We start from the raw sequence: 15,317 nt of genomic DNA on the forward strand, positions 1-15,317 counted from the left end.
ACATGAAGCTCTCAGTACTAAGTTTTAATAAACTTCGTTTCCTGTTTGAGAAAAACAGAATTATATTATATGCTTCAGCAATGTTGAAAATTACCATCACTGAAACAGATCAGAAATGGTATTACTCTGCCAAATGTCAAACCTCTTTTCCTTCTGTTTCTCTAAGTCTATTTAGAACAATTAAAGAAAAACATCAGTCATTATTTCCTTGTTGCAAACGGAGCTTTAGAAAAGTATTCTTGAGGTTTTAGTGGCTAGAGACAAAATATGGAAATGGTAACACAGACAGGAATAAAGAATTTACCTGATTTTTCGCTCCATTTCCTCTAATGACTCTTTCTTTACCATGTCAAGCTCTTGCTGATGTTCCTTTCGCAGACTACGTATGTCTTTTTGAAGATTATTCACCTCTTTGCGTAGTTTCTGTTTCTCCCCTTCAGTCTCTTCCAGTTTAATCTGTAAGTCCTTCTGCTGGTTCTGCATATCCACTAGTAACTTCTGCAGCTCCAAAACAGATCTGGACTTTTCTTCAGCATTTTCCTCAAAAGCTTTCAGACTGTCATTTTTTTCACCCAACTGTTGCCGTAGACATTTTAGCTTTTCTTCATATCTTAAAGTCATATCTTCCTTCTCAATCTTAAGCACGTCCGTTTTCTTCACTATATTATTTTCTAACTCTTTTATCTTCTGTTCTAAAGACTGACTGACTGCCTCCTTCTCCTGCATTTTTTTCTGTAAGTCTCCAATTATATTCTCCATATCAAGATATTTTTGTTCTTTAACTTTCAATTCTTCCCTACTACTTGCTAAAACACTGCCACAACAAGCATGCTCATCCACTAACAATGAATATTTTTTTATTTGCTCCTCAAGTTCTTTCCTGAGACTTTTGGTCCTAACCTGCTCTTCCTGATGGCTCTTCTCAACACATTCTAGTTTTTTAATGAGTTCTTTCTGTTTGTTTTGCAGTTCTAGATGACAGTCATTACTCTCTTGTTGTTCTTTCTCATACTTCTGCAATAATGCGTCTTTTTCAGTTAAGCCCTTCTGTAACACCTGCATTTTCTCTTTGTATGTCTGTTGGACACTCTCAAGTAAGATATTTTTTTCTTGTTCCACAGCAGCTTTTACACTCTCTACTTTTTCTAGCATCTCCTTCTCTAATTCTGTGGAATCTCTTGTTGACTTAATTTTTTCTTCTAAGGACTCAATTTTGGCTTCGCTCTCCTGTACTTTCTGCTCCAACTTTCTTAACTGATCATCTCTATCTTGCTTAAGTTGCTGTTCCTTTTCTTCCATCTGAGACAGTAACTGCTTTCTAATAGAACCTATTTTTTGCTCTGCCTTCTTTTTCAGATCAGCTAGCTTAATGCTGTTCTCTGAATTCAGTCTCTCTTCTAATTCTTTCAGTTCTTCCTCTTTCCTTTTAAGTATCACTGACTTCATTTGATCAAATTCCTTCTCCTTTGCTTCAAAATCAGCTTTCAGTGAATTTATTTGCTTTTCAAGATTAAGCACTTTTTCTTCAGCCTTCTTAAACCTATTCTCCTTTTCAAAAGCCACCTTCTCTGCCTGATGGAGTTGCCAAACTATTTCTTTTTTCTCTGTGTTTTTTTGTTCATTACACTTTTTAAGTTCCTCCACCAAGGAATCATTTTCTAAGGTTTTCTGAGCAATGTCTTTTTCTAGTTCAGAAATTTTTGCTGCTTGTTTTTTTAGCTTTGAAGCTAACTCACTTTCTTCCTTTTCCCTCCTGTTTTGCTTTTGTTCCAATTCACTTTTTAAACTATCAAGATTCCTGCTTTGTTTGGCCAGCTGTTCCTTCAGTTTATTTAGCTCTTCATCTTTTTTATTGGCTTCAGTAGTGCTTAATTCAAGTTTGCTCTGCAAATCTTTGATAGTATCATGATTTTGTGTAAACTTGGTTTGTGCTTTCATCTTCCACTCTGACAGCTGGGCTGTGCAATGATCTATCTGATCAAGAGCTGATGCTTTTTCTTGACTCAGCATCTCAACTCTGGATGATAATTCTTCTACTTGATTTAACAACTGCAACCGATCCTCTTGATACTGGTTGCTTAACAGAGATATGTCTGCTTCCTTCTCTGTTAAACTTAATGTGCTTTCAAGTCTAACATTAAGGTCATTAACTGTTTTGTTGAGAGCAGACACTTCAGACTGTTTTTCCTGGAGCTCTTCCCTCATTGATGTGACAGCATTGATATTTTCAGATAACTCTTTCCTCAGCTGTGTTATGCAAGTTTCTTTCTCTGATGCTGCTTGCTGCTGATGTCCTCCCTCTTTTTGCGATTGTTTATTTTCTGTTACAAGTCCTGCAATGTCAGCTCTCATGGACATAATTAAATTGTCCTTCTTCTGCAGTTCTTGCATTGACTTTTGCAAAGAAGTAGTCGCAGCAGAATGATGCTCTGTTATTTCCCTAAGCTGAGCTTCTAATTCAGTTATCTTACTTGTTTTGATTAATATTGCTTCTTTAACCTTTGCAGTTTGACGCTCACAGTGTACAATTTTACATGTTATTATGCCAATTTTTTCACTGCATTTTTCAATTAATTCATTGCCTTTCATTTGCAATGAAGCTTCAGCATTCTTCCAAGCATCTAACTGGGCTGCAAGTTCTCCTGACAACCTTTTAAACTCCGTTTCTTTTGACCAAATTGACTCTATTTTTTTGTCATAATTTTCATTATCTTTATACTGAGAAGATTGCACAGTTTGGAGTTTTTCTTCAAGGATTCTCAGTGTATCAGCCAGCTCAGTAATTGTGGCTTTGTCCTTCTCTTCAACTGCTTTCTGTTTACTGAGTTGTTCCTGAAGTCCTGTCTGCTGTTTCAGGGACTGCTTAAGATCACCTTCCAGTTTTTTCAACTGTGTTTTCATGTCACTTTCCTTATCTGACAAAGCACTCACCTTAGCCACTGACTGCCTTAGCTGTTCTTGCAACTCCTTCAGGCATTCTTCCCTTTTCACTTGTTCTTCCTTCAGTTGGATTATTTTGGTTCTGGAGTCCTCCTTTTCAGCACTGAAGATTAAAAGCTTCTGTTTCAGGTCTCCAACTTCCTGCTCTTTCTCTTGCAGTTCCATAGCATGTTGCTCCTTGAGCTCTTCAATCTGCTGATTAAGTTTCTTTTCCCAGCTTTGGATTACTTCTTCCAATTTCTTCATGTGGTCCTCAGCAAGACTGTCTAGTTGCTCTTTCTGATTAGATTCCAGTTTTGACACTGCATCATTAATTCCAGATGAGCTGGCATGTGCCATTTCCAAAATTTTAGTATTAAATTCACTCTCTTTCTGACTGAATTCCAACTGCTTGTTTTCAAGCTCTTTTTTTAGTTTAGCTTCCTGCTCAGCAAGTTTACTTTTCAAAGTTTCCTGCATATCTTTTGATTTCTGTTTCATTTTCTCCACTTTCTTCTCCTGACATTTCAGTTTACTTTCATACTCTCCTTGTAATGCACTAATTCTCTCCTCTGCAGCTAACAGTTTCTGTTTAAGCTCTTCCACTTGCTTGTTCTGTAACTTCTTCATGTGCTCCATTTCATTTTCCTTCTCAGTCAGATTTCTCTTCATCTCATCAGCTCTTTTTTGTAGGTCCTTCAGTTGACATTCATACTGCTGTGTTAGAGTGGTTATTTTCTGTACATTTTCGATTCTTTGCTCCTCTAGCTTCGCAGACACTTGGACAAGTTCAGCTTCAGATCTTTCTGCAGATTCCTTCATTTTCCGTTCATGTGCTTTTAACTCCTCCAAATGTCTGTCCTTCTCCTCCAGTGATTGTTTGAGCTTGTTGAGTTCCTCTTTGAGTACCTTCTCAACACCTTGAATAGACATTTCATGCTCTTTTAACATTGTTTCAATCACTTCATTGTGCTGTTTCCTCTCTTCTTCCAACTTTCCTTTCAATTCTTGCTTAGCTTCACACACTTTAGTATTTAATTCTGAGAGCTCTTGCTCTAAATCATGACGTATTTTTAGTGCTTCTGATAGCTCAGAAGACAGTGCTTCTAATTCTGTTTGTTTCACATCAAGTTTTTCTAATGTTTTTTCATTCATCTCTTCTATGTGTGCACAGAAAATTGTTTCTTTCTCTTTTAAAATGGTTTGTATCTCTTCTTGTTGTTTCCCTCTTATTTCTTCTATTTCAGTTATTTGTTGTTGCTTTAAAATTTCAAGTTTTTCTGTCCAAAACTTTTCTTCCTGCTGTTTCACATTCTCCAGTTCTTTATTGTGTTTTTCAACCATATCATTGATTTCCTTACTGTGCTGGGTTTTTTCAGACGCTATGAGAGTATTTAATTCCTCCGACTGCTTTCTGTCATCTTGCAAATACTTTGCAAGAGAGCTTTCCAGTTCAAGAATCCTCTGTTAGAATACAGTTTTAAAAGAATATGAATATTCAAAAGGTAAAAATTTGATTAATCTTTTAAAAATCTTACCAGGTTCACATAACTCCAGGTTATTTATTCCATTATTTTTAGTGAATGTCAACTTCTTAAATAAGCTTTTCATTCATCTGGTTTGTTCTCATTTTTGCTTCCATAATGGAGAGTTAGCTAATTAATAAAAAACTCCCTATCTCACTACAGTGAAAATAAACACAAAAACCTAAAAATAATGTAACTAATTCAAATAAAGTAAGTAGTGATATTTATGAGAGGTATGTTCACATTTTCTTCTTAAACTAAAGTACCAACATATAGGATGAAAAATATAGGGAATTTACAATAGTATTATGGAGTTTTGTATGTGCCTACTGATTTATCATAATTCTACCTCCCATGGAAATGCTGCTGTAAAGCTTTAATGTTTCTTTAGGCAAAACTTTGAAACAAATATCTGGGAGTGGTGGAATAATGTACAAACTTGCATTAGCAGAAAATACAGTCTTACTTATTACATAAAGCAATGGACATTTCAAAAATGTAAGCAAATCTTTTTGCTTACCGTGGTGGTGCACTCCCCCCTCCTCTCAGGCTGCACTGATATATGAGAAATGCTCATTAGGCCTCGGCCTTGAAAAAACAGTAATTGGACTCAGCTCTTCCCAAGCTTAGCAAAAACCCTGTCTATTCCCAGGAACTGCTGCTGTCTAACAAGCTCAGGTTTTCCTTATGAACAGCATTGGAAACTATTTTTCTTGCCTGAATGGCATAAAATCCCTGTTCTCACCCTATTAAAGAAAGTGCCAACACAACTGTGGCCACAATGAAACATTCTTATGACTAAAGCCCACTCTCTAGTGATCCCGTAAACAGCAGTCCCAAAATGGGGCCCTTTGAGCTCTCCTGAACCACAGCAGGCTGCAACCAGCCATCTCCCTCTAAGTGGGACACCTGTCAGAATAGTGCACTGTCAAGATTTTTGTACTTGGAGGATCGACAAAAAAAAATTACGATTTCAGGGCCAACACCCTCACTCCTCAAGACACAACCCTTCACTCGTTCGGGAGGTGCAAAGGCATCCAAAGTGAGTATTTCACTTCCCTTCAGGGGAATTTTTCACAGGCACCTTGCTGGCACTAACTGTTTATGTCTGTGTGCATTCACATGAGCATATGCTATAGCAAAGCTAGGAGAAATGCTGCTTTCTTAGATTTTTAAGCACCTTAGGTATCTATGTATGTTAGACCTGTAATAAGATTAAGTCACTGAGTTATAAGCTAAGTGGAATGCAGCTAAGTGTTTTCTTTGCTAAGTTGCTAATTTTAACTTATAGGTTAAATGCTGTTAAATGTTATTCCTTTCTTAAATTGTTAAGGTAACAATTGTTGTAAGCTGAGTTAGGCATTAGTTGAGTGTGATTCCTTTGTTAAATTGCTAGGTTTAAGGTATAATTTAAGTAAAAGTACTCTTAAGTTTGAGTGCTGTTAAACTTTTAGGCCGTATTCCTTTTCATCTGTGCTCTCACTGTCCTTTTATCACACACACCCCCTAGACAGTTCCCTGTGGTGGTGTTCACAGGGGTCCGAGGAAGAGGGAAGAGATGAGAAAGATGACTCCATGTTGAAGGCTGATTTATTATTTTATGATATATATTATATTAAAACTATAGTAAAAGAATAGAAGAAAGGATTTCATCAGAAGGCTTGCAAGCAAAGGAAAAGAAAGAAATTATAATAAAATCTTGTCCAGCTGTCTCAGACTGACCACACAGTCTGAGACAGCTGGACTGAGATTGGCTATGAATTAGAAACAACCACATGAGACCAATCAAAGATGCACCCATTGCATTCCACAGCAGCAGATAATTATTGTTTACATTTTGTTCCTGAGACCTTTCAGCTTCTCAGGAGAAAAAATCGTAAGGAAAGGATTTTTCATAAAATGTGTCTGTGACAGTTCCCAGTTCAATTCTGTTTGATTTCCTGGATTTTGTTTGGTTTTGTTGTTGCTTGTTTTTCCTTAGTGTGCTTTAACTGTCCTCTAAGTAGTAGACTGAATCTTGCACACGAACTTTGTTGTGCTGTTGCTTAATATTAAATCTGGCTTTCACTGATACCCTTGCTGCTGATTTTCTTAAGTGATCTCAAATTCTCATTTGTAACACTTACTGAAGTATCCTTATAAACATTTGTAAGATAGCAGTACCCAGAAATTAAACATCGTGAAATTTAACTCCTCTTTATAACATACCTAAAAATTAAATAAATGGATACAAATTCATATCCCACACAATGCTATAAAGCGAATGTATTTCTACATTTTGCTGATGCCTTACGTTTTAGTTTTCATATTTGTCAGATTCTGTGCTGCCTAGGTGTGTAGTTTTGAGCTTCATATTTAAGTGATAGTAAGTACTCTTCACAGAGTAGGTAGACAAAACAATCCTTTTCCAGCTTGAGACCAAGGACAACCATTACAAGTTTCTGGTCCAAAAAGCATAAACAACTGTGGACTGAAGAGAGAAAACAAGATGGACGGGACTTCATAATCTGCAGCTGTAATTGGACAATTAACCCCAATATGCAAATGGATAAAAGTGTGAAACCTCATGGCCATTTTGTGTCCATCTTGGGTGCAGCCCTGGCCAGGCTCTTGTACTGCCCAAGGTGTATCCTTTTAAGGCCTTTTAATAAATACCTACTTTATTCTCTTAGCTCTGTCTAGTCTCTGTTCCAGATCAGCCTCTCAAGGCATCAAGACACCTAATCTTAAAAAAAAACTAGGGGCTGCAGAATAGCATGGCAATATATTAAACTTATGTCACTTTAATCCCACAAAACCCAATCACAACAAATCACCATTTGTAAACTTGTCACAATTAAATACGTACTTGTAAATGCTTAGTCTTTTGGAATCTTTACTCACAGTTCTACAAGTCTCTAACTCTTGATGCACCTTCTCAACTTTCTTGTCACACTCAGACTGGATAGCTTTCTTCTGCAGCTCTAATTCTTCTAAGGCTATGGATTCTTGCTGCTCTTGCTCTTGAAGGACTTTTAAGCACTCACTCTGATTTTTTTCCTGCATGAAGAAGAACAACTAAACAATAAATTATAAAAAAAATCATCACACCTTCAAGAACATTATGATCAGATATTTCAAGTTAATAGGAGTCATATGCTAATCACCTTTATTTTCTACACAAAAACAAATGGAGATTGTATTCAATTTGTGAAATATAACTGCAACAAATCACTTCTTGCTTTTCTTGGAAACCCCTTGTGATAGATGAGTAATGAGATGATTGACTCTCACAATTAACAGACAAATATCATGTATATAGGTTAGGAAAAGTTTTATAGATTTATAGTTATGTTTTACCCCCTTTGTTGTTATCAAGGGACATCTGGGGTTGGAACATCTGGGAGGGTCGGCTTGTCACTATGGTGACATCTGACCTCCAATCAGGATTTGAAGAAGTAAACTCCAGCACTGGACAGTGAAGAAGGTGGACAGTGAAGAAGGAGTAGATGGACAGAATTGTGAGATGGGCTAAAGGGTTAAAAGGCAAAATCTCCATTGTGTGGGTGAGCACATGGTGGGGAAAATTTTCTTTATTCAGTCTTCTGTTGATTTTTGATAAGGTTTAATAAACCTTTCTAAATTTATGAAAAGTGAGTAGCCATTTCTCACACCCCTTGTCTTTGCATGAAAAGCATAATGCCTTCCATTTTGGTTTGTTTACCACTATTAATTGAGATTAACATCTGAGAGGAATTGTTGGGAGTTGGGTTTTGGCTTGTTTTTTGGTTTTTTTTTTTTCTGTTCCTTCCTTGTTATTTCTGGAATTTTGTTCCCATTGAGTTGCTAATAAGCACTGATGGCAGGGAGAGGGAAACTACTTTGGGTTTTTTGGGGAGGTTTTTTTTTTCTTTCTGGCTGGGGGAAGAGGCTGGGTGCAGCTCCTAGAGCCACTGCTGTTGGGGAAAGGAATTCCACTGCTGCTGCCGGAGCCTAGCCCACAGCTGCTTCTTCTACCATGGGGTGAGTCTGTGCTCATGAGAACAGCCACTGAACTGGGACCTTATTAACACCTACCTCACTAAAAAAGATACCTATCACCATCTGGTCAGATGCCGGGATCCTGAGCTCAGCTCTCCCTGCCCTGCTGGGAGTCCCTCACCCTCTGCCTGCCGAGACATCCTGCCGGCCCAGCTTTATGCTTTCCAAGAGTCCTGCTAGGGGCACAGTAACTGGCTGCCCCAAGGGCTTGTGAAGCAAAGCCTCTCTTCCACTCCTTCCCGTCTTCAGACAAAAGCCACCACTGCCACGTGCTCCCCGAGCCCACGTCGGAGCACCCCCTGCACGCATGGGGGAATCATCGCACCTGCGCTGTCCACTGAGAGCTAACAGCGCCCCTGCCGGCTGTGAACTGTAACGACACCAAAGGGGGAAGCGCCGCTGCCAAAAGGCTGTCGTCGGGTCCCGGGTTCTGTTTGTTGTTAATGCTGTAGTTGTTGTTGCTTGTTTGCTATATTATACATACTAGTAAAGAACTGTTATTCTTATTCCCATATCTTTGCCTGAGAGCCCCTTAATTTCATGATTCTAATAATTTGGAGGGAGGGGGTTTACATTCTCCATTCCAAGGGAGGCTTTTTCTGCCTTCCCTAGCAGACACCGCTCTCGTAAACCAAGATAGGTCTGTTCTCACTTGATTCCACTGCTAAGATATTTTTAAGCTTGTTTCTTACAATTAAGGAAGTAACCTCTGAAACAGGTAGAAAAATATACTCGGGACAGGGCTGTCAAAGTCTCTCAATCCTAGTCACTATCCATCATGGAGGGGAACAAAAATCAATCCGCTATTTGTAATAGATATATTGAGATGATATATATACATATATGTTACATATATATCAACTATTTAGTCAAAATTACATTATTATTGGATTGCAGTTCATGAAAAAGTGCAAAGAATTCCAACAATTCTTCCCAGTCTGATCCCTAAGAAATTTTTTTTCTGATGTCAAATGCTATGAATAGTTAACCCTGTTAACTATTAACAGGGTTAACATAACACAATACAACCAGACAAACTATACAAACTATATAAACTATACAAACACTTTTCAAACAGCCTCATTTTTTGTATTTCTTTTACTCTAGTTCCTGGGCCTGAATGCCAGTGATCCACAGAAAGATACTATAAAGCAAGTCTAAAAAAATTTCAAAAAAATAAATAGTTTCCACAAGATACAGCTGAGCACTGACAGTGATATCATTACTAAGTTATTACTATTACTACTATAAGTTATCATTACTCAGTATGGATCATTGCAGCTGCTTTCTTATCATGTTGCTGAAGTCTCTGAGCTATTTGACTTTTGGAAAGTACTCCTATCTTTGAGCACAGGAGGACTCTCACTGTGGAATAGTGTCAACTCCAGGCTTCTAATCCTAACTCACATTTAGAGAAATGTCTTTTATGCATTAGGTTTACTTACAAGAGCTGCCTTCATCTTCTCCTGGAATACCTTTTCTTGAGCCTGTAATCTCTCATTTAACTCCTGATCTTTGGTAGCCAGTTCTTTTTTATAGATTTTTTCTAGTTCAGCAACTCGTTCCTCTGAAGATTTCTGTGAATCAAAGTCAGAAAAAACTAATTTCAAAATATTAACTAACAAAACACTTTCTATTTTTTCTTAATAAGAAAATAGTGCAGACAGACAGAAGAAACTGGAACCACCTCTTTGCTTCCTTTGAATAAGTTACGATCACTTGGAGTGCTTAATATTAAGCCCTGGCAGTTCTTATTTTCAAGCTTTAAATTATCCATCTTCCTTCTCAAGTCTTTCATAGTTGTACTAAAGACACATTTAGTTGTTTCTAAAGACTCTTCTTCCAAGGCAAACTTGGTGTTTCCAGTTCAAACATGATAACACATTGGAAAAGGAACTTTTTTGTAGCTTTCCAAGTATTCTTATTTTATGAGCCAGAAAGTCAAGTGGTGATACTCTGTGTAGACAGTTATCTACAACCTACATATGTGCTTTATTTAAGAATAATGTGAAGCACGTCAGTGGTCCCCTTAAAGCATCACTGTATTCTCTTAGAAAAATTAATACCATTGTGAATATCATTACAAGAACTGTAACTTAAGGATGTTCAAATTTACAGCTTTGCAAGGCATGTGAAGTATTCCAGCAATTCCTAACTAAATACACCAGAAGAAGCAAATTATAGAAACTTTTAACCCACAAACAATATGGCAATAAGTTCTTAAACATTTACACATACTCAGCTGGGATAATGATTAAAAGGTAAAAGTGATTAAAACCCAAGATCCTGATGGAGATGTGTGAGCTTCCTGTCATTAATGTTTTCTTGTCTCTGTTTAAAGTCTCAAGTATAATTTTAATAAACAATTTTATTAAATACTGTGAAGCAAAGAATAATATTATTTATTTTTATGTGCCATTAATGAACTGATTTAAATTGCTGAAGCAAAAACATGTATGAAGAGTTTTCTGCTTTTCATTAAGTAAATCTTTAATCACAGAAAATAATTTTTATCAGTTTTATTAACTAGCAAAAGCTTTATAACAGAGTTCTGTCATACTGATATATTTTACAAAATGGCTTAACTGTAATGAAGTTTTTACCTTCATAATCTCAACCACCTCTTGTTTCACTCTGGTTAATTCCCATTGAAGATTTACTCTCTCTTCTTCACTTGCCTTTTCTATTGCTTTAATTTTTTCATCCATTTCTATTTGCAGTTTTTTCCGGGCTTCCTCTGTCTTTTGGGCAAGACTTACAGCCTTCTCAAGCTCTTCAAAAGCTGTGAAGAAAAAAAAAGTATATGATAATTGAGAAATATCTATATATTTTGATAGAAGAATTTCACAAAAAGAATAGAATTAACTTAGGAATTAACCAAGAATTCACATGTTTATTTTCTAGAAAGGAAAGAGAACTGACAAATAGATGTGAATTTCTTCCAATACATCCTGTATCTTCTATTTCTTTGCCTAAAATCACTATGAAATGCATAAACCATATTAATGAATGAACTATAACACTCCTCTTCTGCCTAAACCTGCTGAGTAAACTTTGAAGAAGTGGAAAATAGCTGCACAAAGAAAGGTAATTCATACTAAAACAAGCAGACAGAAACAAACCAAGAATGACTACTATGCAAGTCAGTTATTAGCAGGTCATGAAGAGTTTCTCCTGAATAGAACACTAATGTATAATATCAGACATTTTATATACCTAAGAGTAATTCCAAATGGTAAAACCTAGAGAATGGTTTCTTTAAACTGTGTTTCATAGGGTCCACAGAGATGGCTTTGCTAATTTCATTATCTCACTACTTACATTTAATTTACACTTCTTACATTACACTTCTATCAGTGTAGTAGTTGACTATCTGGCACTTCTAACTTCACAAATAAAAAAAAAAAAAAAAAAAAAATTAAAAGTTAAGATTTGCTCCCAGAAAACTTGAATAGCTGTAAGTTGTTTCAAAAGAACACTCAAGCTGCAGTGTTGAGATTTATTTACTCTTGCTCAGGATGCACAAATCCACTGAAACACATTTTAATTTACAAAATAGAAGCAATAATTCCACAACTTCATCTCATGCTAAGGAGAAGTAGTCTAACATGCTTTATTCACTTCACAGATGAAAATTTAGATATAAAAAGAAAGGAAATAAATTCCAGTATTGTGAGCTTGTTTATTTATTCAATAACCCTAAAACTCACGACAACTGATGTCAGAGTCTATACAGAATCACACAAGACTAGAGTTCAATCATTATTAGGGAAATCTCTTTTCCTGAATGGATCATGAATGTGGAAAACTGTGGAGGATGGTAAACTGGCTGGGGAAAAGCTTACCACGCTCCCTTGGAGGGACAACCCTTAAGCAGCAACCTCCTTGGTCATGGTGAGGAAAAAAGCTTCCCAAAGAATGCATTGTTGCCATATGTTGATTCTATGTATCCTATTGGCCCTTCTCCTTTGTTCCACCTCTGTGCCCTCATCTCATTCATTCTGATGTTCTGCCCCACCCCTCGCTATCCCTATATAAACCAACCCCTGCTCTCTCTGCCAAAAGGAGTTTTTTGTCCCTGGACTCCTTCAAGGTAGGAGCTCAATAAAGACCCTCCGTGCAACCCCATATGAAGACTCCGTCCCTTCCTTCTGCGTTGCTCGTGGCTGAAATCACCCAAGAGCTGAAATCTCTCGGCAAGAGTGAGACGTGCCGGTGCACCCAGCACCTCTTCTTAAAGACGTTCCTCTGGGAAGGCTGTGGCACTCTACCTGCTGCAACAGAAAACCCCTGAAGCATTATTAGAAAAATTTAGTCTCAGAACATCCTACTATACGGTCACATAACAGAATTTTGGCAAAACACCTGTGTAAAATTCAAAATCACAATGCCAACATTAAGACTGTAATTTATCAGAGCACAAGCCCCTAAAAGTATATTATTATATTATACCCTGAACTACTGGGACTCTATTTTGCAATGAAACAGAAAAAAATAACTTATGAAGTGTTATTTAGTATGTTAAGCTTTCTTCCAATAAATTCTGTTCCCAAAAGAAAATCATAACAGACTCTCACATCTCTAGTTTTACTGATTCATCATTAGTTAGTAGGCATTCACAGCAGTTATTGGAATCTTTGCTTTTTTTGAAGTTATCTTTAATAATATTCAAGCACATATTTGAGAAGTGAGCAATAATTTCCATTCCAAATCTTTTGGCAACAGTAAAAACTGAAGATTTTAACCACAGTCTATACTTTTGAGGCAGTGCTGCAAATATGTCTTCAAGTAACGTAATTCCATAAAACTGGATTCACTCAAATTCTGACCTTCTACGGAATTTTCTTCTGTTTTTTGAGGGAGCCTTTTTCTGACTACTCACAGCAACAATCATGTTTTAAGGCAAAATGGGGCTGTTATAGACTATGGCAATACCAAAGCAGACCACTGTATCCACTTCCACTATTGGTTTTGCTTAAATGCTCAAACTATTACAAAAAATTAAGATCACTAGAGATTATTTCAAGCAGAAACAGTCTAAAATGTAATACAAGCAGGCACAAGGTTTATAGTTCCTTATTTTGCAGTTCTTCACAGCCCTATGAAGGCATTTTGCCATGTGCCATCTGCAGGACTCAAGTTCTCCCCCCTTGCGACACCAGGCACAAGATGATTATGAATACTGAAGAATAATGCAAAACTGTGTTTTGAGAATGGTAATGACTTCCCTGATGCTCCTCTCAGTTCTAACAAAAGCAGGCAAAGCTAAACTGGCAAAGTCGTTCAGTATTGCAGCATCATCTTTTTCCAAAACCAAACAAAAAACGAACCAAACAAGCGAACAAAAATATAAAATAAAACAAAAATCCACCCCACACTATGGACCTTTGCAAAGTACAGCTTGAAACTAAAGCCTGCAAGTAGAACATTAAGTTATTTCACTTTTCCATACACATTTTCTGATTCTTGTTCTGAGCATCATGTATGTTATTTTCATTTGAGAAAACATTATTTTCTTTTTCATTTATTTTCATTTGTATTCTCTCCTTCTGCAAAAGGGAAGAGAATACATTTGCCATAGCCCACAGGTCAGCCAAAGAGAAGATCCAGGCTCACAACAGGATTGACTATTGATATGGAATTCTGAGAAATATGCATTACAAAAGCTGCATCACCATAATCACAAGCAGGATGCTAATACAAAAACAAGACAAAAGCTGATGGTTAAAAAGAGGGTACGAAAGCACAAAGAAGCAATACTTCACAGAAACATGGCCGGGACTCTAAAAGTTAAATTATACGCATCTCAGGCACATTTAGCCCTTAAGCAAAAAATAATATTTTCATTTAAAGTAGTTATTCTAGTATAGCTGGACACAACCTCGTTTCAAACTAGCAGAGGGCTAAACTATCATCAAGCAGACAGAATGTGGTCTCTATTATCACTGTTACTCTTAATCTGTGAGAGATTTTAATTCTCTGTATCAAAGCATGAAATAAAGTCCATGCTTTTATTTAAATATACATACTCTGAATGTAGAGAGTAAAGGCACTGCCTCTGCATTCTTCTCCAGCCTGCAGAACTCTGTTCAGGGAAGATCTTTCAACCAAGTCTTGGTTGAATGAAGTCTCACAAAGGCATATTAGCAAATCAGAAATAGAAACAAGCACACCAACAGAATCTCAGGTTCATCTTGCAAAACCCCATTCATGTGACAAAGCCAGACAAATTGAAAACCTTCCTATGCAGTATGTAAATCACAAAAAATGAGTCTGAGCAGAGTTTAGGAGTGTGAGGTTTGCAAAACTGTTTTTTATACTACATGTGGTGGACAGTTGACTACCTACATGACTCCAAAGTACCAGTCTCAGTTCCCTTCACCTTGCCCCTCCCACCCAGAGTAACATTTTGCACTGCAAAGCCTTCTGGTTTCCTCGGCTGGTGCTGCATACCTTTTCTCTTTGTCTAGAGAGCCTCCTTGTGATAAACACTGTGAAGGAAGCAAACCAGCTTTGTAAACCAGCTGGCAAAGGAGAGATTCACGTTCAATTTCTGAGGGCTGAGATCAGGCATCGGGTCCAAATTTTGAAAAAAAAAAAGTTGAAATCATTCCTATAGCAAACTTGTGCATCTAGGCAGGATTTTAAATGCACAGTCCAAGCCTGGTTTTTCCACTGAAGAAAGGTGCAAAGCATATGTTAATTAAGCTTGCAAAAGAAATGCTGCCTACAAATAGGATTTGCTTTCTAAAGACTTTGTTTGCTCATAGACTATTAGTAAGTCAGTAATCTCCATCCTGAGAAGTCATAAAGTACTTAGGCTAGGTAATCTCAAGAGAAAAAAACTTAAGT

The 15,317-nt window shown here is 37.0% G+C and overlaps 1 protein-coding gene across 9 annotated transcripts in view; it reads right to left on the minus strand.

Moving 5' to 3' along the window:
- GOLGA4 (golgin A4) overlaps nt 1-15,317 on the minus strand; it is a 78,091-nt gene that overhangs the window by 22,873 nt on the left and 39,901 nt on the right. For 6 of the 9 annotated variants that reach the window (XM_059858632.1, XM_059858634.1, XM_059858630.1 and 3 more), the window contains 4 exons: nt 11,069-11,247; nt 9,911-10,042; nt 7,329-7,502; nt 305-4,383 (listed from right to left, as the gene is read on the minus strand). In XM_059858632.1, coding sequence (XP_059714615.1) covers nt 305-4,383; nt 7,329-7,502; nt 9,911-10,042; nt 11,069-11,247 — 4,564 coding nt within the window. The remainder of the gene's footprint in view (nt 1-304; nt 4,384-7,328; nt 7,503-9,910; nt 10,043-11,068; nt 11,248-15,317) is intronic. The other 3 variants (XM_059858636.1, XM_059858629.1, XM_059858633.1) reach the window with 2 other exon arrangements.

This window comes from Haemorhous mexicanus, chromosome 13, assembly GCF_027477595.1.
Source record: "Haemorhous mexicanus isolate bHaeMex1 chromosome 13, bHaeMex1.pri, whole genome shotgun sequence".
In the NCBI taxonomy this organism is placed as follows: domain Eukaryota; kingdom Metazoa; phylum Chordata; class Aves; order Passeriformes; family Fringillidae; genus Haemorhous; species Haemorhous mexicanus.